The sequence below is a fragment of the Mercenaria mercenaria genome, chromosome 4 (assembly GCF_021730395.1).
Source record: "Mercenaria mercenaria strain notata chromosome 4, MADL_Memer_1, whole genome shotgun sequence".
In the NCBI taxonomy this organism is placed as follows: domain Eukaryota; kingdom Metazoa; phylum Mollusca; class Bivalvia; order Venerida; family Veneridae; genus Mercenaria; species Mercenaria mercenaria.
Genome location: NC_069364.1, coordinates 43,708,911 through 43,730,341, shown reverse-complemented (window position 1 = coordinate 43,730,341; position 21,431 = coordinate 43,708,911). Strand labels below are relative to the sequence as shown.

At 36.1% G+C, this 21,431-nt stretch overlaps 1 protein-coding gene across 3 annotated transcripts; it reads left to right on the top strand.

Annotated features, from left to right (window-relative positions):
- The first annotated feature begins 3,096 nt into the window (after positions 1-3,096).
- LOC123551574 (uncharacterized) lies at positions 3,097-16,085 on the top strand. 3 transcript variants are annotated; one of them, XM_053541052.1, is made up of 8 exons: positions 3,312-3,537; positions 6,527-6,737; positions 9,052-9,139; positions 10,596-10,678; positions 11,034-11,159; positions 12,816-12,906; positions 14,351-14,532; positions 15,868-16,085. In XM_053541052.1, exons 2-8 carry the CDS (start codon positions 6,735-6,737, stop codon positions 16,051-16,053), a joined length of 759 nt encoding a protein of 252 aa, XP_053397027.1. In that variant the 5' UTR covers positions 3,312-3,537; positions 6,527-6,734; the 3' UTR covers positions 16,054-16,085. The 3 variants fall into 3 exon arrangements, with proteins under 3 accessions (XP_045196542.2, XP_045196541.2, XP_053397027.1); XM_045340607.2 differs by lacking the exon at positions 6,527-6,737 and having other exon boundaries at positions 3,097-3,537; positions 11,037-11,159; XM_045340606.2 differs by lacking the exon at positions 6,527-6,737 and having other exon boundaries at positions 3,099-3,537.
- Positions 16,086-21,431: the final 5,346 nt, after the last annotated feature.

Sequence of the window (21,431 nt, the reverse complement as noted above, 5' to 3'; positions counted from 1 at the left end):
TGATAGAACCAGTGGTAAAGGGGGTGGTGTAATGTTGGCTGTTTCCAATAGATTTGTTTGTGAGGAACAACCTGACTTAAAGACTGACCCAGATTGTAACATAGTATGGACAAAATTAAGCATTCCAGGGGTCAAAACTATCTATTTGTCTGCATTTTACAAACCTCATGAAAATGATCAAAATAGCCTGTTGTCCTTGTGGAACTCTCTACAGAATGTATCTAGAAATAGCATAGTTTGGATACTAGGCGATTTAAACATGCCTGATATAGATTGGACGTCTGGTACAGTTAGGGATTCTTGTAAATTTAAATCATTATATGAACAATTCTTGGAAAATCTTACAAATTTCAACCTGGATCAGGTAGTAAAAGAACCGACAAGAGAAAACAATGTTCTTGATTTATTCTTGACAAACCAACCTTCTCAAGTTCATTCCACCAAAATCTTACTTAGTCTTGGATCGTCAGATTATCATACTGTCTTTCATGAAATGAACATCAAAACTGGTAGACCTCGGCAAGTAAAACGTGAAATCAAACAATTTAAAAAAGCCAACTGGGATTCATTCAAGTCTGATCTCAATGAATACTTTAATAATGTTTTTGTTAAACTCTCATCTAATGACCCAAACATATTGTGGGAAAAATTTAAAAATAAAATCAGTGAATTATCGAGTAAATATATATATCAACCAAAATGACTAAACCCAGAAGTGATCTTCCCTGTGTAACAAAAAAAGATCATTAAAATGATACATAAAAGAGATAAATTACATACTAAATGTAAAAAACGCTAAAGGAAAAGAACGTTACAGCAATATGAGACAGCGACTTGCTATTCTTAAAGCCACCATCCAAAGAGAAATACGTAAATCTTATTGGGAATATTTAGAATCGGTAATCTTTTGTAATGACTCAGAATCTGGTAAAAACAAAAAGTTCTATTCTTTTGTAAAACATAAAAAACAGACAATCATGGTGTAGCACCTTTAAAATCTGAAGGTAAAATTTATACCAAACCATATGATAAAGCAACAATTCTAAACAAACAATTTGAATCTGTTTTCTCAAAACCTAAACCAGTCAGTCTTAAACAACTTTCTGAATTCAACCTCTTTGAAAGTGACAAATTTCAACAAGTTAATAAAATGTCTGACATTGATATAACTGTAGAAGGTGTTTTGAAAATGCTCAAGGATCTAAGTCCAAACATGGCGTCTGGGCCGGATCAGCTGTCGCCAAGATTACTTAAAGAACTTTCTCTCGAAACAGCTCCTTTTCTCACTAAAGTCTTCCAGAACTCACTGAGAACTGGTATAGTTCCAGAGGACTGGAAAACTGCTATTGTTGCACCTGTATACAAAAAGGGTCCTAAATATAAAGCCAGAAACTATCGACCAATTTCTTTGACTTGCATAGCTTCCAAACTAATGGAGCATATCATGGTCTCAAACATCATGCGCCATCTCGACAACAACAATCTTCTCACACCTTTCCAACATGGCTTCCGTTCTAAACATAGCTGTGAGACTCAACTTTTATCCTTCACACAGGAAATTTTTGACAATCTCCAATCTGGAAAACAAACAGATCTCATTCTAATGGATTTTTCGAAAGCTTTCGACAAAGTCGATCATCAACTTCTTCTCTATAAACTTATGAAACTTGGTATCAACAAAACATCTCTATCCTGGATTCAATCTTTCCTTAGTAATCGTTCTCAGTCTGTAGTAGTTGAAGGCTCACACTCTGATTCTTTGCCAGTTCTTTCAGGGGTTCCCCAAGGTTCAGTGTTGGGTCCTTGTCTCTTCCTTTGTTTCATCAATGACCTTCCCGACTCTGTTAAAAGTAGAATACGCTTATTTGCTGATGACACCATCATATACCTCACTATCGACTCATTAGTAGACTCCTATAAACTTCAAGATGATTTGACAAAATTAGAAGAATTTGAACGTAAATGGTCTATGGAATTTAATCCTGATAAATGCGAAATCATAAGAATCTCTAAAAAAATGAAAAAATATCATCTTTCCATATAAATTACATAATCAGGAACTAAAAACCACAGAAAATGCGAAATATCTTGGGATTACTATCAGTGATGACTTTAGTTCGAAAAAAACATATTGAATTTACATCTTCAAAAGCTAGTAACACCCTCAGATTTATAAAAAGAAATGTACAATGTAATAACCGTAATATCAAAGAAACTGCCTACAAAACATACGTTCAGCCACAATTAGAATATTGTAACACCATCTGGCATCCATGGCAGAATACTTAACATATGAGATAGAAAAGGTACAAAGAGCTTCAGCCAGATATGTAATGAATGGCTACTCATACCAAAGCAGCGTAACATCGATTGTATGTCCAGGGCTTCAACAGAAGAATGTAAAAAAAAATGGCACACTTAATTAGAACAATACATAATATGACTGATTAAGACAGTTAAGTGCCTAGTCGTATGTGTCTCATCAGAATAACTCAATGATTGCTAAAACATAGAGGCTTGAGGGGGCCTATGGCCCATTTGGCCCTTGTTCAAGGCTTTGAGGCTTTGTCGTGAATAATGCACCGGGGATACCTCCCCCACCCCACTCCCCCGGCGCCGGTCGAAATGGTTTGGCCCCCCACAAAGTTAACTTGAAACTCGCTCCTACGCCTATGCAAGCTGTATATATTACTGCTCTTACTCTTTTAACAACATGAATATCACGTCTCATGTAACATAGCAACATGCTTTTAACAACTGCCCTAACCTCCCAGTTATGATCAGATTGTTTGGAGTATCTCCGTAGATGTAGATCTATGTAGATGTAGATGCATAATTGCTCAACTATGCTTTTGGTAAGAGCAATTTCCGAGGAGGTTGTTTTCAAGACAGATTAGCTCTATTTAATATTATACTAACTGGCATTAGATGGTTTTTATATTGAAATGCTCTGAACTACTGAAACGAGGTCTTAACTTTAATACTGTTTATATGAAATAAAGAAGGAACTGAATTAGTATAATGTAACCTTGTGACCCGTCTAGTTACTTGAGTTATTTCCCTTAGTAAGTATAGCGCCATTTGTACATAAAAAAAGACTACCGGCGAATAATTTTTTTTGAATAGCTGACTAAGTTTTCAATTTTACAGCTCGAAAAATGACACTAGAAGACTTATTTTATCTGGTGTAAATGATGGAGCCAGACATGCGACATATGACATATATTTGAAACAACAATAGTGGTTATCAGCACAATTTAAAATGTAAACAGACACCGGGTAAAAAGTGCGCAATTATCAAACAAAACGTCGGTAAGGCCTAACTGAAATATTTTTATCTTGTATGACCTCAAGTGTTCTGACACACTTAAAACTTAGTCATTCACGTCATTTTATAGTTATCCAATGACGTTGAAAAGACAGATCTTTGTATATTGTCTACACACTATAAAAAGCTGTACAAGAGGACTTTCGTCGAAGTCAAAAGGCATGGATGTTGAAAGTGTTCATAAAACTGCACAAGAAGGGTTTAAACAGGTTTGTATCTAGATACGTTGCAAGTGCTCATGTATGTAAGCTGTTACTTGCTGATTTAACTCTTTAAATTTCAGTACTGGATAAAAGTGTTGATAAGTTTTGAAGTCAAAGACAGCTCATTTGGATATAATAATAATAATCAGATTGGTTCAGTTACATACCAGTAATTGTGGTATAAAGCAACCATATGAAATGATATTTTATTCATGGGCCAAATGAATTATAAAGTATGTAGCACATGATAATTTGGTTTCCTACAATATATCATGGAAATTATAGGAAGAGTCACATCAGGGTTGTCCAAGTAATAGGACGTTAAGGGACAATGTAATAACCTTTATAGGGAGACAACTTTAAGGTTAAAATAAGCCATCCTCAGGGTTTCCTCTGGGTCAGTTTCAGTTTGCGCCAACAAATTCGCCAATCAGGAAAAGTTTTCGCCAGTGGCTCTCAAGTTGGGGCCAATAGTCTGTGATGGGCGACATACCATTTTCTTTTTCAATCTCTTTTTCATTTGATTCTTTACAGTAACCATGCAATATGCTCTTGAACCAGTTTATCCTAATATCACATTAAATCAAAAATAGTTTTTAATCTTCTCAACCATTTTCAAGAACATTTTCTAAACAAAAGTAATTGCCCAGTCTATAAAATTATCCCTTTATATAGTTTGCCATTTTTAATTATCTCCCTTTAAGGGTCATTTTCACTAAATAGATCTTTTTAAAACGTGAATATTTATCCCAATATCACATTGAATCAAAAATAGTTTTTAATCTTCTCAACCATTTTCAAGAACATTTTCTAAACAAAAGTAGTTGCTCAATCTATAAAATTATGATCCTGACAAACCAAAGGATAGGATAGATAGTAGCAAAGAAGTATAAAATACACAGAATGGCAACTGGCTGTAATCTCGCGTGAGCTCGTGTCAGAGCGTGATTCGGCGTTATCTTACTAAAAACAAACATCGGCGAGCATGCAGTTACAATTTGTACCTTTAAAACTACATTTAAAATACATGTTAGCTTCTAAAACAAAATTAGTTTAATGAGAAATGGTCTTAAGACACGAAGTACAGGGGTTTTTTTTGCCATCGAAAGAAGCGTGGTCATACGGTGATAATTATTTTACCGATGAATAATTGCTTTCGCATACAAAATGGCGCGTGGAGAAAGCGCCACTTCCGGTAACGAGATCTCGTTTTTTTGTCACGGGAGGTTGGCGAGATTTGCTCTATATGCCTTTCAAGTTGCCAATCTATTTATTTTATAGCTCTTTGATAGTAGCTACATGTTATATCTCTAATTGATTTGAAAAAAATATAAAAATAAACTAACCCTTTTTAGCTCATCTGATTTTTTGAAAAAAAATGATGAGTTATTGTCATCACTTGAGCGGTTGTCGGCGTCGGCGTCGGCGTCTGCGTCGGCATTGCCTGGTTAAGTTTTATGTTTAGGTCAACTTTTCTCCTAAACTATCAAAGCTATTGCTTTGAAACTTGGAATACTTGTTCACCATCATAAGCTGACCCTGTATAGCAAGAAACATAACTCCATCTTGCTTTTTGCAAGATTTATGGCCCCTTTTGTACTTAGAAAATATCAGATTTCTTGGTTAAGTTTTATGTTTAGGTCAACTTTTCTCCTAAACTATCAAAGCTATTGCTTTGAAACTTGGAATACTTGTTCACCATCATAAGCAGACCCTGTACATCAAGAAACATAACTCCATCTTGCTTTTTGCAAGATTTATTGCCCCTTTTGGACTTAGAAAATCAGTTTTCTTGGTTAAGTTTTATGTTTAGGTCAGCTTTTGTCCTAAACTATCAAAGCTATTGCTTTAAAACTTGCAACACTTGTTCACCATCATAAGTTGACCCTGTACAGCAAGAAACATAACTCCATCCTGCTTTTTGCAAGATTTATTGCCCCTTTTGGACTTAGAAAATATCAGATTTCTTGGTTAAGTTTTATGTTTAGGTCAACTTTTTCTCTTAAACTATCAAAGCTATTGCTTTGAAACTTGCAACACTTGTTGACCATCATAAGCTGACCCTGTACAGCAAGCAACGTAACTCCATCCTGCTTTTTGCAATAATTATTGCCCTTTTTGGACTTAGAAAATAATTTTCTTGGTTGAGTATTATGTTTAAGTCAACTTTTCTCATAAACTATCAAAGCTATTGCTTTAAAACTTGCAACAGTTTTTCACCATCATAAGTGGACACTAAACATCAAGAAACATAACTCTAACCTGCTTTTTGCAAGAATGATGGCCCTTTTTAGACTTAGAAAATCATGGGTAGGACAATATTTCTATTACACAAAAAAAATCAGATGAGCGTCAGCACCCGCAAGGCGGTGCTCTTGTTATATATATATTTATAAATTTAGAGACATATATATCACAGGATAACCCATATAGTTTTTCAACTTATTTCCAATGCATTAAATGCGAATTTGGCCTAAGAAAGACAACTGTTAATGGCATAAATGATAATCTATACAAGAGTTACATGTAATTCCCTGACTAAAAACTAAAGTGTTTGTTTCAAGTATCACAAATATCACAGTTACATTCAGTTATGACATACACATCACAGAATAAATCAGGAATATTGCACACCAGTGATAAAATGATAACATACAACTAGGCTACATGGTAAGGATGTTTCTGACTTTTTCAGTCTTACCTTGTCACTTTCTGAGACAGTTTGATCTGTAAATTAAAATTTGCAAATCACTTCAAAAATATTTGATGCTGATGCATTATTTGTAAATCTGTTGCCTTTGAATAATGGAATAAATTGGCAAAACACCGCTACACAACTTACTGAGATTTCTTCTTAGCTGTTAAATTTTGTTGCTCAGGAAAGTATGTTACTCGGATAAACACAGAGGCAGAAAGCTTTCAGTCTCAGTAGCCGTTTTGTTTTCCATAATACTGGTATTTATTATTTGCATTTACTATTACTCATTGTTAACAGGTACCTGTTTATAGTTGTGTAGCAGTTTTTCCCGTTAGTATAAATACGGCTATCTCGCCTACTTGCCAGCTTCAGTTGACTACTTTGAGTCACATAATAACTAATGAAGTCTGGAAATGACAACATGACTGTCAGTTGCAGGAAAGGAACAAAATAAAGTAGAAGAGTAGAAAATTACCTTTAAAACAACCTTAATAACACCTGGTTTATGGTAAGTTCTGAAATCATCTCCTGTGTCAGTCTATGGTAATAAAATGAGCTGCACCATGAGAAAACCAACATAGTGCATTTGTGACCAGCATGGATCCAGACCAGCCTGCGCATCCATTCAGTCTGGTCAGGATCCATGCTGTTCGCAAATGCACTATGTTGGTTTTCTCATGGTGCTGCTCAAATATGAATATTAATGAATGTTTTGCAGTATTGCTGGACATATAGTTTAAGTTGACATGAGACAGAAAGGCTTAGGAACTGTGTTACTCTCATATATATCCCCTTTATTAAATACCTGTATAGATTCTGTAAAAAATATGGTTTGTATTTCACAAGTAAATAAGAACAGACAGAAAACAAGTTCCATATAGTAAGTAGTTACTGTTAATCCTGTATTGTGTATGTTGCCAGATTTCTTTCATTAATTGATATTTATGACCTGACACAGTTCTCTAAACCAGCGTTGGCAAAAACCTGGGTTTTAAGCATATTGCCCAGCCTAGTGGGTAATACTGGGAAAACCCGGGTTTTACTGGGCAATAGTGGTCAATACCGGGCAATATAATTTTAAGTTCAAACTTCAATATATATTTGAACATTAGCTGACTAACAGCCCATATAGTGATAGCAGTGACACCTGCATGCCTAGTCCTATAATATCTGTAAAAATCTATTGAATAGACATTATTATGATGATGATTGAACAATTATTGAGCAAGATTAGGGGATTAAAGTTAGAAGTGTGAACAACTTAAATCTAGTCATTTTACTCATGAAAATCAGTTTATACCACATTGTCATTTCTGTCATATAACCATAAAACCTAAGGACCCTGTGTGGAATTGTTCTAATGTTACTGTAGATGATTAAAAAAAGATTGCAAAATGTAAAGACTGTGGCACTGTGGTTAGTGCCAAAATTGAGAGTCTGAAAGGTCATAGACTGAAAGGTTATACTACGTTAGTCAATTGAAAGGGTGTTTTCAGATTTTGGTATTACTCCGACAAAACTCAGAAACAGACTTGGGATCGAAAAAACTGCAAAACTTGTGTTCAGTTAGTGAGTTACAGAATGCTTCATGATAAGGAACTAGACTGGTAGACTATCATATATGTTAAGCAAAATCTAGTTATGACCTAGCGAGATCTGACTAGAAAATGTTAAAAGGTGTTTACTTAACTTAACTTTTACATAAAAAATATTTTGTTGTGTAAAAAACCATAATTTTGTTTATGAAACTGTTCTGTCAGCTACCTATCACTTCACCAATGGTTTCAAAGTAAGTAAAACTTAATGTAAGAATTAGCTCACATTTTATAACATAGAAACTCAATTGTTTTGTTAAAAAAGAAATAGAAAAACTTCTTATTGCCCAGTATTGCCCACTTATTCATTTTTAGGAGTATTGCCCAACCCGGGAAAACCTGGGTTTTCCTGGGCGGGTAGTAGCCAACCCTGCTCTAAACAGCACACCCTAAAGGCCCACTCAGTTCTATTTTAACATTGATAAACCTTGAAGATTTTTATTCAATGTTCATTGATCTGTCAAAGGGTGTTAAAAATGTGCAGCCAGACTGGGACTCGAACCTGGGGCCTCGGAATACTGTTCCGATGCTCTACAAACTGAGCTACCTGGCCGCCTACACACGTTCTCCCCGTTTCAATATTAAAGTCTGTGACAAATTTCCCCACCATTTTGAAATTCATCCTCAAATTTCAGCAGGTACTTTATATATAAGCAATTACAGGCATTGGAGACTAACCAGTGTTATGCCGTCACGGCCCCATGTTGGGCGCCAAATGTCACAGGGTGAAAAAAATGTGCAGCCAGGCTGGGACTCGAACCCAGGGCCTTGGAATACTGTTCCGATGCTCTACAAACTGAGCTACCTGGCCGCCTACACACGTTCTCCCCGTTTCAATATTAAAGTCTGTGACAAATTTTTCCACCATTTTGAAATTCATCCTCAAATTTCAGCAGGTACTTTATATATAAGCAATTACAGGCATTGGAGACTAACCAGTGTTATGCCGTCACGGCCCCATGTTGGGCGCCAAATGTCACAGGGTGAAAAAAATGTGCAGCCAGGCTGGGACTCGAACCCAGGGCCTTGGAATACTGTTCCGACCACTAGATATGGAGTGTTTTATTTTGCTATCGTGGATTTTTTAGGCTGGATCACGCTCAACGCTTTGATGTTGTATGAATTGACCTGGCAAAATTCTGTTGAGCTGAATACAGCATCCCAGATCTAACTTATTGTATGTGTATATGTGATATGTTAAACATCTTTGTATGTTTATTTTTACAGGGTGACCATTATGATCGCAATAGACCCTCATACTCTGATGAACTGGCAGCTCATGTCATTAAAAGTCTTCACGGAGGGGACCATAAAGGTAATGTAGAATACTTATTAACATCATTAGCTAATTATCTCCCAAGACAGTTTTATACCAAATATGTGTGTGCATAAGGTAAAGTCTTTGAAATGTTATATAGAAAAGATATACCATCTTCCCTTCTTCTACTAAAGTAATTAAATGGATGATGTTAGTCTGGCTACCGACTAGATAATCTTTTTTTTTTTTTAGAAAAAATAATTCTTTTATATATTCTGACTTCATCAGTCTTGGCTCTGATTATCGTATGTTTTGAGAATAAAAGGGACATAATGATACAAAATTTGTATAGCTTTAGGAGTCTGAACACAGACTAGGATGATGTGTGCTTGAATTCTTAGGTGATTTACTATGATGGGAAACATTCCTGTAATCAGCCAAAACATCTTTTCAGAGCAGATTTTCAGAATCTATTCTGATTAACCTTAAGTCTGCTAGCGGCAAGTGATTTGGCCTTTGCGAGCAGTGCAGACCAAGATCCATGCAGACTGATCTTAGTCAGCACTGTTTGCTATTCAGTCATTATCTTTTTGGTAAACACCCCTTTTAACAGTTAGTGTTACTGTCCAAATTGAATGAAAGACAATCCATTTAAGAAATTTAGCAGGGTACAGATTAAGCACTTAAAATCATTCCTTTATGCTAGAAGAATATGTACAATACTGTAAAACTTCACTAAGAATGTTGATTTTGATAATTTTCATTGAATATTGTCACATGTATCTCCTATAGGCTTTTTACAAAACGATTTGAAATTTTTAGAGCACTTCATTTTAGTGTTAACATTCAGCTGTTGTTTTTTTTTTATGTCCACATGTAGGTAAGGAGAATATTCCTTGGAGCTGATTTTGTTATTGAATACAACAAAATATATTATTTATATTTGTGGAGGACAGGGGATACACTGTGGCTTAGGGGTTAAGGTTGCATACTTCAAACCGCTTGCCCTTCACTGATATGGGTTTTTGTCTCACTAGGGGCGTAGAATTCTTCATGCAAGGAAGCCATCAAGCAGGCTTCTTACAGAAGGTCAGTGGTTCTACCCAGGTGCCCACCCATGATGAAATAATGCCTGGAGGGGCATGTATGACCTATAATTGTGTCAATGTGATGTTAAATCCAACAAAAACAACAAATTATGGAGGACTAATTTTTTGGTTTCATCCATCCACAAAATTAAATCCCAATGGACAAGAAATATTCCCATTTGATTTATCTTGATGGGGGAAATCCAAAAAAAAATAGCTGTTTTGGACAAATCTATGAAATTCTTTCCCTTCAAAATGAAATGATTCACGTGCAGTAGAAAGAATTTAGCTGTATTTTATTTTACACTTGTAAAACATATCAAATAATATTACGGTAATTTAAGAGTTTTGATATTTTATATCCTTGAGAAAGTGTTCTTGTGGCATACCTTTATATATTTGACTGTTTTTCTTTTCCTTTTCAGATACACAGTATGATATTCTAGAGCTTGGAGCAGGAACTGGGAAGTTTACCAGGAAGATACTGGAGGCCTTGAAAGGTCTACCGGTGAGTTTATAGGTTATTAGTATTTTAGATTTGTAGTGAGAAATCTGCACAATTTCTGCATTGGAGATAGTTATCATGAGTTTGATTAAAAATGAAAAGTCATTCTACTAAATATGTGATGAATTTAATACAGAGTCACTTGCTATACATAAATCTGCATGTTTTGATCTTCAGATTTTGGCCGTACAAGTATATTTTGACATACCGTAGTATTTTCAGTATTTTTCAGTCCAGTGTGGAAAATTTCAATAAGTGACAGTAGTTTCAGAACTTCTGCCAAATTTTTAAGAAAAACCGTAGAAGTTAATGTCCCTGTCATAGATTTACAAAGATTTGACTGGTTCTTATTTTTCAGAAGATGCGGTACATAGCCTCGGAGCCATCAGAAGGTTTTTTATCAGTTCTACGTCAACAGTCGCCAACTGTGGAAACATTAGTTGGCTCAGCAATGAAAATTCCTTTACCTGAACAATCTGTGATGGTATGTTTTAGTCTAGCTGTAGATTTTCTTTATATGCTGCAGCATTCAAAAAGACAGGTGTGTGTCAAAATTGATTATATTAATTCAAAACACAGGCAATTTATGCATTTTGAGACTGAATTGATTCTTGATTGATATTGTTCTTTGGTATTAGTTTCACTGTTTCGGTTACCACGGTCAAGCATTGGGGGCGTACATGTTTCATTAACAACTCTTGCTATATAATCAACCTATTGTAAATGACTAAATTGCTTAATGGAACCTGATTTGCTCTGCATACAGCATCCTTATATGGGACTTCTTTTAAGTGAATATATGTTTCCTTCATTATCAGTCTACTGGTTTCGAAGCAGTTTCCGTCATAAAATGGAGGTTTTTAAAATATCTTTTTTCTTGAACGTTTCAGTTCCGTAAAATGCTCCCAAAGAGAACACCTTAGCTCTTCTGCTTTACGAAACATAAATATCAATAGTGTCTAGCGCATGTGATAACACACAGAGGGGCTCCAAAAGGGGTGAATAAATAGAGCTGAATCGGTTGACTACAGAAGCAGTTTCCGTCATCAATTTTTGTTTTAATATTTATGTACATTTTTACAGTGAATACGACTAGAAAAGCACCATCCGTGTTTTTTTTAATCTTTCTGGTGAAATTAATTAATACAACTTTAAGAAGTTTGAAAGTTCAGGTGTTAAATTAGGCTTGTTGAAAATAGGAGGTAAAAAAAAAGCAAAACCTGAGACTTGAACTCGCGATCTCATGCTTGTGAAGCCGATGTTCTACCCATTGAGCTAATCGGCCAGTTAACATTATAGCGACAATTTATATATCTTATATACACATATACTACGTAAGGGATACTACCGTCACTTTGTATAGCACATAGTATGTGACCAGTTACCCCCCTTGGATAAGAAAATCTGGCAGGGGTAACCTAATCATCTATATTTCATATTGGTTTTTGCTTTCTTAATTGTGGAAAAAAATATTGCCGATACACAAAAATGACTCATTTTTATCTTTATTATGTATTTTTGGTAAATCATCAGGTTTCGACTGCCAAAAGGAGGATTACTTTCAACTTAATTGGGGATTACGGAGTTATTCTTTGTGCATGCGCATTAGTTGCACGTGAAATCCCCCATGTGCGGAATGGTAACAAAACAATTATGGAATGAACAATTCGAGTTTTCTTGGAAAGTTTTTACCCTTTGTTGCTGAAATTTCACAGAGCTCTGGATTGCAGGGTAGCGTTATGGAAACAATCTCGTCTTCATTGTGAAGAATGTCATGAAACGTAAAATTACGCGTTGACGGATACTACTAGCCGACGGAAACTGCTTCGAAACCAGTACTGGTTCAAACGCTTGAATTTGGAGACCAGTCTCAGAATTAAGCTTTGCTATTGGTCAGTTTCAAAGTTGTTCTTACTGTTAGCCAATCAGAAGATATAGTTTTAAGACTGGTCTTCAATCTTAAATTTATAACCAAGACCAAGCGCTGTAAACTCCAGTATAATGTAAAACAGATCCATGCTAACCCTCTAAGTTGTTAACTTGTACATTTATTTCAGAAATATTTTTTCTAACGTTTATGTCTTCATAAGGGAACATTCTCAGGCAATAGGTGACCAGATTTTAATTTTCTAAATTACAGAACGTAATCTGTGCTCAGTCTTTTCACTGGTTTGCAACGAAAGAAAGTTTGGCGGAAATACAAAGAGTGCTGGTCCCTGGTGGAAGACTCGGTAAGTTCTGGTGCAGAACTGTAAAATCTGAAATTTTCGTAATGGTTTGATTTTCGTTATATTTGCGAGGTCCCTCTCCTCCTGAACATTAATCCTCGTGTAAATATTCATTATTAGTATTATTCAAATTAAGTAAGTTTCTTCATTACACAAACCTTTCCAAGCATATCAAATGGAAATGGTCATATTTACAAAAATTGAAGATTTTCTGTCATAACAATGGTATAGTAATTTTATAGGATGCATTTTAAGACGAACAGAACAAACAGCATAAATGTTTGATTTAGAACGATATGATTGTGTTTGCAATGTTTTTAATTAAACAAGCATTGATAACACAGGTAATAAAAGGTTTTAAACATCCATACAATTAACAGCAATCGACCTATACGTTTGACATTTAAAACATACCTGTCTGTAGGTAACACTTTACGATGTGTAACATTTACACAACCCCAACTTATTAGAGAGCTGAAACAAGCAGTTTAACTTTTTTACAATCTCGCGAATATAAAACTTCGCAAACATACTCAAAATTTCAAATTTGCTAAATTTTGACCAAGCGAAAATAAGTGCTTTTACAGTATTCATCTCTTCAGAGTGCTAAATTTTCACTGATGTGGGTTGAAACCAGGCTAGAGGTGTAGAAAATTCTTCATGTGAGGAAGCCATTCAGTTGGCTTAAGGTAGGATGGTGGTTCTGCCAAGGTACCCACCCATAACTGAAATGATGCCTGGAGGGGCACCTGGGGTCTTCCTGTGCCATGAAAAGTTAGAAAAGTCATGATATTACCTAAAATTGTGTTGATATGAATCTTACTCCAACCCCTCGCCAGCCTACCTCGCAGGAAACAAACAGTGGATTCTGTTATTAAATGGCTACATAGTTTGCTCGTTTTGTAAAATGGTTTTAAGCCTTAGATCCTATGACAGGTTCCCAGATTTTAGTGAGAATCACCCCTCATGTACCACTCTAGGCATTGCTTCAGGAACAGACCTCGGTAAAACGAGATTTGATGGCTTCTTCACATGAAGGAACCAAATTTGTAGCATGGTTTTGAACCCACAGCTCTCAAAGGCAAGTGATTCAAAGTCGATTATCTCAACCATTTGGCTGCAGAGGCTGCAAATAAGTGAATTTGCAAAATATAACCCATATTGCCATTCATATTATCTCAAAATACAATGTATAGTAAATGTCATCGAAGCAAGTTAAGATTTTGAGTGGAATAATGAAAAGTAAAAAATTATTTGATAAAGGAAAAAGAGATAACCTGGCTCCAGGGTTGTAAAATTGAGTTTGGCGACCAGTCTAAGAATGCAACCTTGCCATTGGTCGATTTCAAATTTGTGCTCAGAGACAACCAATCAGATGCTGGAGTCTCGAGACTGGTCTTCAACTTTGGATCCTACTATCTTTTGAATATGATATTTTCTGTTGCAGTGTTAGTTTGGAATGATAAAGACTGGAATATAGAATGGCTGAGAAAATTGGAAGATGTTTTAACGCTGTATTATGATGACACTCCTCGTAAAATCACAGGGAAGTGGAAAAATGTGTTTGATGGATGTCCGTCATTCAGATGTGTGGAACACAGGCATCTTGCAGGAATCACTGGTATGAAGGTAATGTGTATATTACATTTTTCTGTATCATGTTTTTTTCTCCTTCATTGATTCACAATTGCACCACATGACCATACAATATATTCTCCTATTTAATACTAGTACTATATTTTTAGCTCGTCTGATTTTTGAAAAAAATTCTACGAATGATTGTCGTCACTTGATCTTCGGCGTTGGTTAAAATTTTTGTTTAGGTTCGCCTTTTCTCAAAAACCATTAGAGCTACAACTTTGAAACTTTGCACACTTGTTTGTCATCATTAGATGATTTAGTAAGCCAAGAACCATAGCTCTGATTTGCATTTTGTCAAAACTATGGCCCTTTTTGTACTTAGAAAATTTTAGTTTCTTGGTTAAAATTTTTGTTTAGGTCCACCTTTTCTCAAAAAGTATAAGAGCTACAGCTTTGAAACTTTATACATCTGTTTATCATCATTAGGTTACTGTGTAGGCCAAGAACCATAACTCTGATATGCATTTTGTCAGAATTATGGCCCGTTTTGTTATTAGAAAATTTTTAATTTGAAATTTCTTGGTTAGAATTTTTGTTTAGGTCCAACTTTTCTCAAAAATTGTAAGAGCTACAGCTTTGAAACCTTGCACCTTGCACACATCATTAGATGACTATGTAGGCCAAAAACCATAACTCTAACCTGCATTTTGTCAGAATTATGGCCCTTTTTGTACTTAGAAATTCTGAACTAAAACACTTTCCTTACATACTGACCAGGACTTGCAGACGAGCGATGGCACCTGTAGGCGGTGCTGTTGTTTTTATATAAAGCAACTTTATAGTATAAATTTCTATGTTATCTAAGAGACAAAAGCCTTCAGTTTTACATGAAATTCAACATCAATAAATACTTGAAGCATGTATACATTTTCATCATCAATAATTTGTTTCGATCTCTTGGGATGTATGTGGAATAGGACACCACTTCGTTTAAAACAGAAAAATAAGTAAATAATAAAAAGAATATTTATCATTGCTCTGTACAATACCATGATATATTTGGATGAGTACTTATTTAAAAAGCATCCTGGATGAGCCATTAGGCAAGGCCAGTATGTCTTTTAGGTTGGTGTGAATCTAAATATATCTAAATATATATCATATCTTCAGTAAATGAAAATGGAAAAAGTCTGTACCATACCCTTGGACATAGATTTGTGAAATTCACAATTTTAAATAATGTTTGACAGTTGTTACAAAGGGAATTTTATCTGTTTGTTTATAGGAGTTAATTTTGTTGATTTATTGAACCGTAAGATCAAGCATTATTAGCACCCACCCCTCAGATATTTTAATGATTTTGCCGTATGTGGTTTGTTTCAGGGTGACAAAAATTTTGTGCTGAATCACTTTACATCAATCAGTGTGATAGCGAGGCTGGATCCTCAGCAGAGACAGGAGGCGTTAGAAAAGTTTAAAGCTGTGTTGGACGAGGCATTTACAGATGATGAAGAAATTGACATTCCTTTCAAATCGGACTTTTACTGTACAGAGAAGATCGTATCATAAAATCACAGATAAATAAATGAAAGTTTTAGCTACCTTATTGTTCAGCTTCTGAATTAGTCCTGTTCAAACAAACTGTAATTTGTTTAACCCTTATCCTGCTAAATTTCTATAATGGTAAGGGTTAAGGTTGCTGACTTGGAATCTTCAGCCCCCTAAGCTCTTGGAATCTTCAGCCCCCTATGCTCTTGGAATCTTCAGCCCCCTAAGCTCTTGGAATCTTCAGCCCCCTAAGCTCTTGGAATCTTCAGCCCCCTATGCTCTTGGAATCTTCAGCCCCCTAAGCTCTTGGAATCTTCAGCCCTCTAAGCTCTTGGAATCTTCAGCCCCCTATGCTCTTGGAATATTTAGCCCCCTAAATTCTTGCAATACTCAGCCCCCTATGCTGTTAGTTATAAACTTCACTTGCGATGTAGAATTCTTTCATGTGAGGAAGTCATCCAGCTGGCATATAAAGGTCAGTGGTACTACCCAGGTGCACATTCATGATGAAATAATGCCTGGAGTGGCACCTTTGGATCTTCCTGCACCACGAAAAGCTGGAAAGTCACCAGTTGACTTCTAATTTTTCACTTATAGCAACAAAGTAATAATACTGATTTTTATAGACGTTTCAGATATTTCAATTTTTAGCTGGACTATTCATAGAATAGTAGAGCTATTGGACTCGCCCGTGCGTCGGCATCCGCGTCTGCGTCGGCATCCCAATTTGGTTAAGGTTTTGTATGTAAGCTGGTATCTCAGTAACCACTTGTGGGAATGGATTGAAACTTCACACACTTGTTCACTGTAATAAACTGACCTATATTGCACAGGTTCCATAACTCTATTTTTACTTTTTCACAAAATTATGCCCCTTTTTTGACTTAGAAATTTTTGGTTAAGGTTTTGTATGTAAGCTGGTATCTCAGTAACCACTTTTGGGAATGGATTGAAACTCCACACACTCATTTACTGCGATAAACTGACTTACACTGCACAGGTTCCATAACTCTATTTTGCTTTTTTTTTTTCAAAATTATGCCCCTTTTTGGACTTAGCAGTTTTTGTATGTAAGCTGGTATCTCAGTAATGAGTATCCACTAATGGGAATGGATTGAAACTTCACACACTTGTTCACTGTCATGATATGACTTGCAGTGCAAAGGTGCAATAACTCTACTTTGCAATTTTACAAAATTATGCCCCTTTTTCAACTTAGCAGTTTTTGGTTAAATTCTTATATGTTAGCTGGTATCTCAGTACCCACTAATGGGAATGGATTGAAACTTCACACACTTGTCCACTGTCATAAGCTGATAAGCACTGTGCAGGTTTCATAAGCCTGTTTTGCATTTTTAGCTCACCTGTCACAAAGTGTCAAGGTGAGCTTTTGTGATCACGCGGTGTCCATCGTCCGTGCGTCTGTAAACTTTTGCTTGTGACCACTCTAGAGGTCACATTTTTCATGGGAACTTTATGAAAGTTGGTCAGAATGTTCAACTAGATGATATCTAGGTCAAGTTCGAAACTGGGTCACGTGCCGTCAAAAACTAGGTCAGTAGGTCTAAAAATAGAAAAACCTTGTGACCTCTCTAGAGGCCATATATTTCACAAGATCTTCATGAAAATTGGTCAGAATGTTCACCTTGATGATATCTAGGTCAAGTTCGAAACTGGGTCATGTGCTGTCTAAAACTAGGTCAGTAGGTCTAAAAATAGAAAAACCTTGTGACCTCTCAGAGGCCACATATTTCACAAGATCTTCATGAAAATTGGTCAGAACGTTCACCTTGATGATATCTAGGTCAAGTTCGAAACTGGGTCATGTGCCGTCAAAAACTAGGTCAGTAGGTCAAATAATAGAAAAACCTTGTGACCTCTGTAGAGGCCAAATTTTTCATGGGATCTGTATGAAAGTTGGTCTGAATGTTCATCTTGATGATATCTAGGTCAGATTCGAAACTGGGTCACGTGCAGTCAAAAGCTAGGTCAGTAGGTCTAAAAATAGAAAAACTTGAGACCTCTCTAGAGGCCATATATTTCATGAGATCTTCATGAAAATTAGTTAGAATGTTCACCTTGATGATATCTAGGTCAAGTTCGAAAGTGGGTCACATGCCATCAAAAACTAGGTCAGTAGGTCAAATAATAGAAAAACCTTGTGACCTCTCTAGAGGCCATATTTTTCATCGGATCTGTATGAAAGTTGGTCTGAATGTTCATCTTGATGATATCTAGGTAAAAAGTTCGAAAGTGGGTCACGTGCCATCAAAAACTAGGTCAGTAGGTCAAATAATAGAAAAACCTTGTGACCTCTCTAAAGGCCATGTTTTTCATGGGATCTTTATGAAAGTTGGTCTGAATGTTCATCTTGATGATATCTAGGTCAAGTTCGAAACAGGGTCATGTGCCGTCAAAAACTAGATCAGTAGGTCTAAAAATAGAAAAACCTTGTGACCTCTCTAGAGGCCATACTTGTGAATGGATCTCCATAAAAATTGGTCAGAATGTTCACCTTGATGATATCTAGGTCAAGTTTGAAACTGGGTCACATGCCTTAAAAAACTAGGTCAGTAGGTCAAATAATAAAAAAACCTTGTGACCTCTCTACAGGCCATACTTTTCATGGGATCTGTATGAAAGTTGGTCTGAGTGTTCATCTTGATGACATCTAGGTCAAGTTTGAAACTGGGTCAACTGCAGTCAAAAACTAGGTCAGTAGGTCTAAAGTTAGAAAAATCTTTTGACCTCTCTAGAGGCCATATTTTTCAATGGATCATGAAAATTGATCAGAATGTTCACTTTGATGATATCTAGGTCAGTTTCGAAACTGGGTCACGTGCGGTCAAAAACTAGGCCAGTAGGTATAAAAATAGAAAAACCTTGTGACCTCTCTAGAGGCCATATTTTTCATGAGATCTTCATGAAAATTAGTGAGAATGTTCACCTTGATGATATCTAGATAAAGTTCAAAACAGGGTCACGTACCTTCGAAAACTAGGTCAATAGGTCAAATAATAGAAAACCTTGTGACCTCTCTAGAGCCCATAGTTTTCAATGGATCTTCATGAAAATTGGTCAGAATTTTTATCTTGATAATATCTAGGTCAAGTTCAAAACTGGGTCACATGAGCTCAAAACCTAGGTCACTATGTGAAATAATAGAAAAAACGACGTCATACTCAAAACTGGGTCATGTGGGAAGAGGTTAGCGATTCAGGACCATCATGGTCCTCTTGTTTCAAAATTATGCCCCTTTATGATTTGTATTCATTCATTTGACAAGGCTGTTGAATAGTCGAGCATTGCTGTCCTCTGATAGCTCTTGTTTATGTATGTTTTAGATACATGCAAATCCTGCACTCCATCTTTTTACCTTGTCTGATGAAAGAAGAAAATGGCCCTAAATAGAATAACCTTCCAACTTGAAAACTCATTGACAATAGTTCTTCAATTCAAGGGTAAAGCAGCTGATTTGCCTACTTTTGAAAAACATGCTGCCGTCTGGAGTTTAGTACAAGTCTATCAAAAGATGACAGCACACTAAAATTGGTTATGTAAGGGTTAAATGATTTCGTTTTTTTTCTGAGTAATGTTAAGTAAACCATTCAGTCGGTTTACAGGTGGTTAGGGGTTCTACCCAGATGCTAAAACTTACCTGGGAAGTTACATTGTACTGGGCATTGCAAATTGAAAATCATGGCACTGGGCATCAAAACTGAAAAGTCATAATGGCACAGGGCATCGAAGCTGGGCAGTTTTAATGGCACTGAGCGTCAAAAACAGTCATAATGGCACTGGGTGTCAAAACTGGAAAAATACAATAGCATCAGGCATCAAAAAGCTAGCTACCATGGCTTTGGGCATCAAAAGCTTATTGCACTAGGCATCAAAGCTGGATAGTTTTAATAACAGTGGGCATCAAAAGCAGTCATAATGGCACTGGGCATCAAAGCTGGCATCGGGCATCAAAAAGCTTGCTACCATGGCTTTGGGCATCAAAAGTCATATTTGCACTAGGCATCAAAGCTGGACAGTTTAATGGCACTGGAAAGTCGTAATGGCACTTGACCTCAAAGCTGGAAAATAACTATGGCACTAAACTTAAAAGAGAGTCATACTGGTTTTTGGGATCAAAGCTGGAAAGTTTTAATTACCTTTCATGCAACTTGAATTCTAAAGACTTACTTCCAGTTTCGTCAAATTTGTCAAAAAAATACTTTTATTTACTAGTAGTGGAAAGGATATGGCTTTGTTAGTTTGTTAGTTCTATGCATAACTTATTATTTAAAATACCCCTGAAGTCTGTGCAAATATAGAAAACCTCCAAAGCATGAGAAGCACAGTAAGGTTGTTGTCGATAAAAAAAATTATTCAAGGGAAGTAATTGGGCATTATTTAGTTTTGTTATTTTATGAGATTAGCCTCCCTTGCGTCATAAGTCTCTAAATCTGTTGAAATATTTTTGCAGTATCTCTTTCAGTTTAAGTAGCAGGCTTTTGGCCAGTTTGAGCCATCTAAGTAGAGAATCTGGTAGTCTCGATTGCATCTTTATCCTACATTAAAGCCTCATGTTGAACATGCTTGTGAAAAATCTCATAGTTTTACTTGATCTTATCGTTTATGTAGATCGAGCTTTGAAATAAATACACAGACAAAACCTGTATTTCATGAAAAAGAAATGTTAAATCAACTCTGCAGCCTTGAAAAAGGCGAGAGGGGAAGTCTCCAGAGAAGACCCTCAGTCACATTTTTAAGGTCGGCTATTGTAAAAGTTGGATGGTTTGGCATCCATCATCTACAGTTTTGCATAAACATCTCGTCTAAAAGTACTGGTCAGAATTTCACCAGTGACCATTCCTAATTTATTCAAAGTGGGATGATTGGCCCCTTTTAGGGGCTTCTAAAGCTAAAAATAGTAAAACTTTTAAATGACTTTCTCATGAAATGCTTGATCTTCATCGAATTTGGTCTCTAGCATCATTAAAGACGCCAAAATTCATTCAAATTGGGATGCTTGGCCCCTCTTTAGGGACTGCTAGAGCTAAAAACAAATACCTAAATGACTTCATGCCATGAATCGCTTGATGAATCTTCATCAAACTTGATCAGCCTTATAAGGTCCTCTCTCAATTTTATTAATCCCCCACCACAAGTGGTGGGGAGGGTTATAGGAATGGTCTCTGTCCGTCCATCCTTCCGACTGTCCGTAACATTTTGTGTCCACTCTGTATCTTCTAAAATCCTTGATTTTCATGAAACTTGGGTCAAATGATCACCTCAGCAAGATGATGTGCAGAACTTATGAGTCAGCCATGTTGGTTCAAGGTCAAGGTCACAACTCTAGGTCAAAGGTTTGAGCCTTCCATTTGGTATACGCTCTGTATCTGCTAAACCTC

Excerpts from the sequence above, each read along its gene's own strand:
- LOC123551574 (XM_045340606.2), top strand. The coding sequence starts at position 3,406 with ATGACGTTGAAAAGACAGATCTTTGTATATTGTCTACACACTATAAAA. Across the intron at positions 3,538-9,051 it reads CACAAGAAGGGTTTAAACAG|GGTGACCATTATGATCGCAA; the intron begins GTTTGTATCTAG and ends TTATTTTTACAG. Across the intron at positions 10,679-11,033 it reads AGGCCTTGAAAGGTCTACCG|AAGATGCGGTACATAGCCTC; the intron begins GTGAGTTTATAG and ends CTTATTTTTCAG.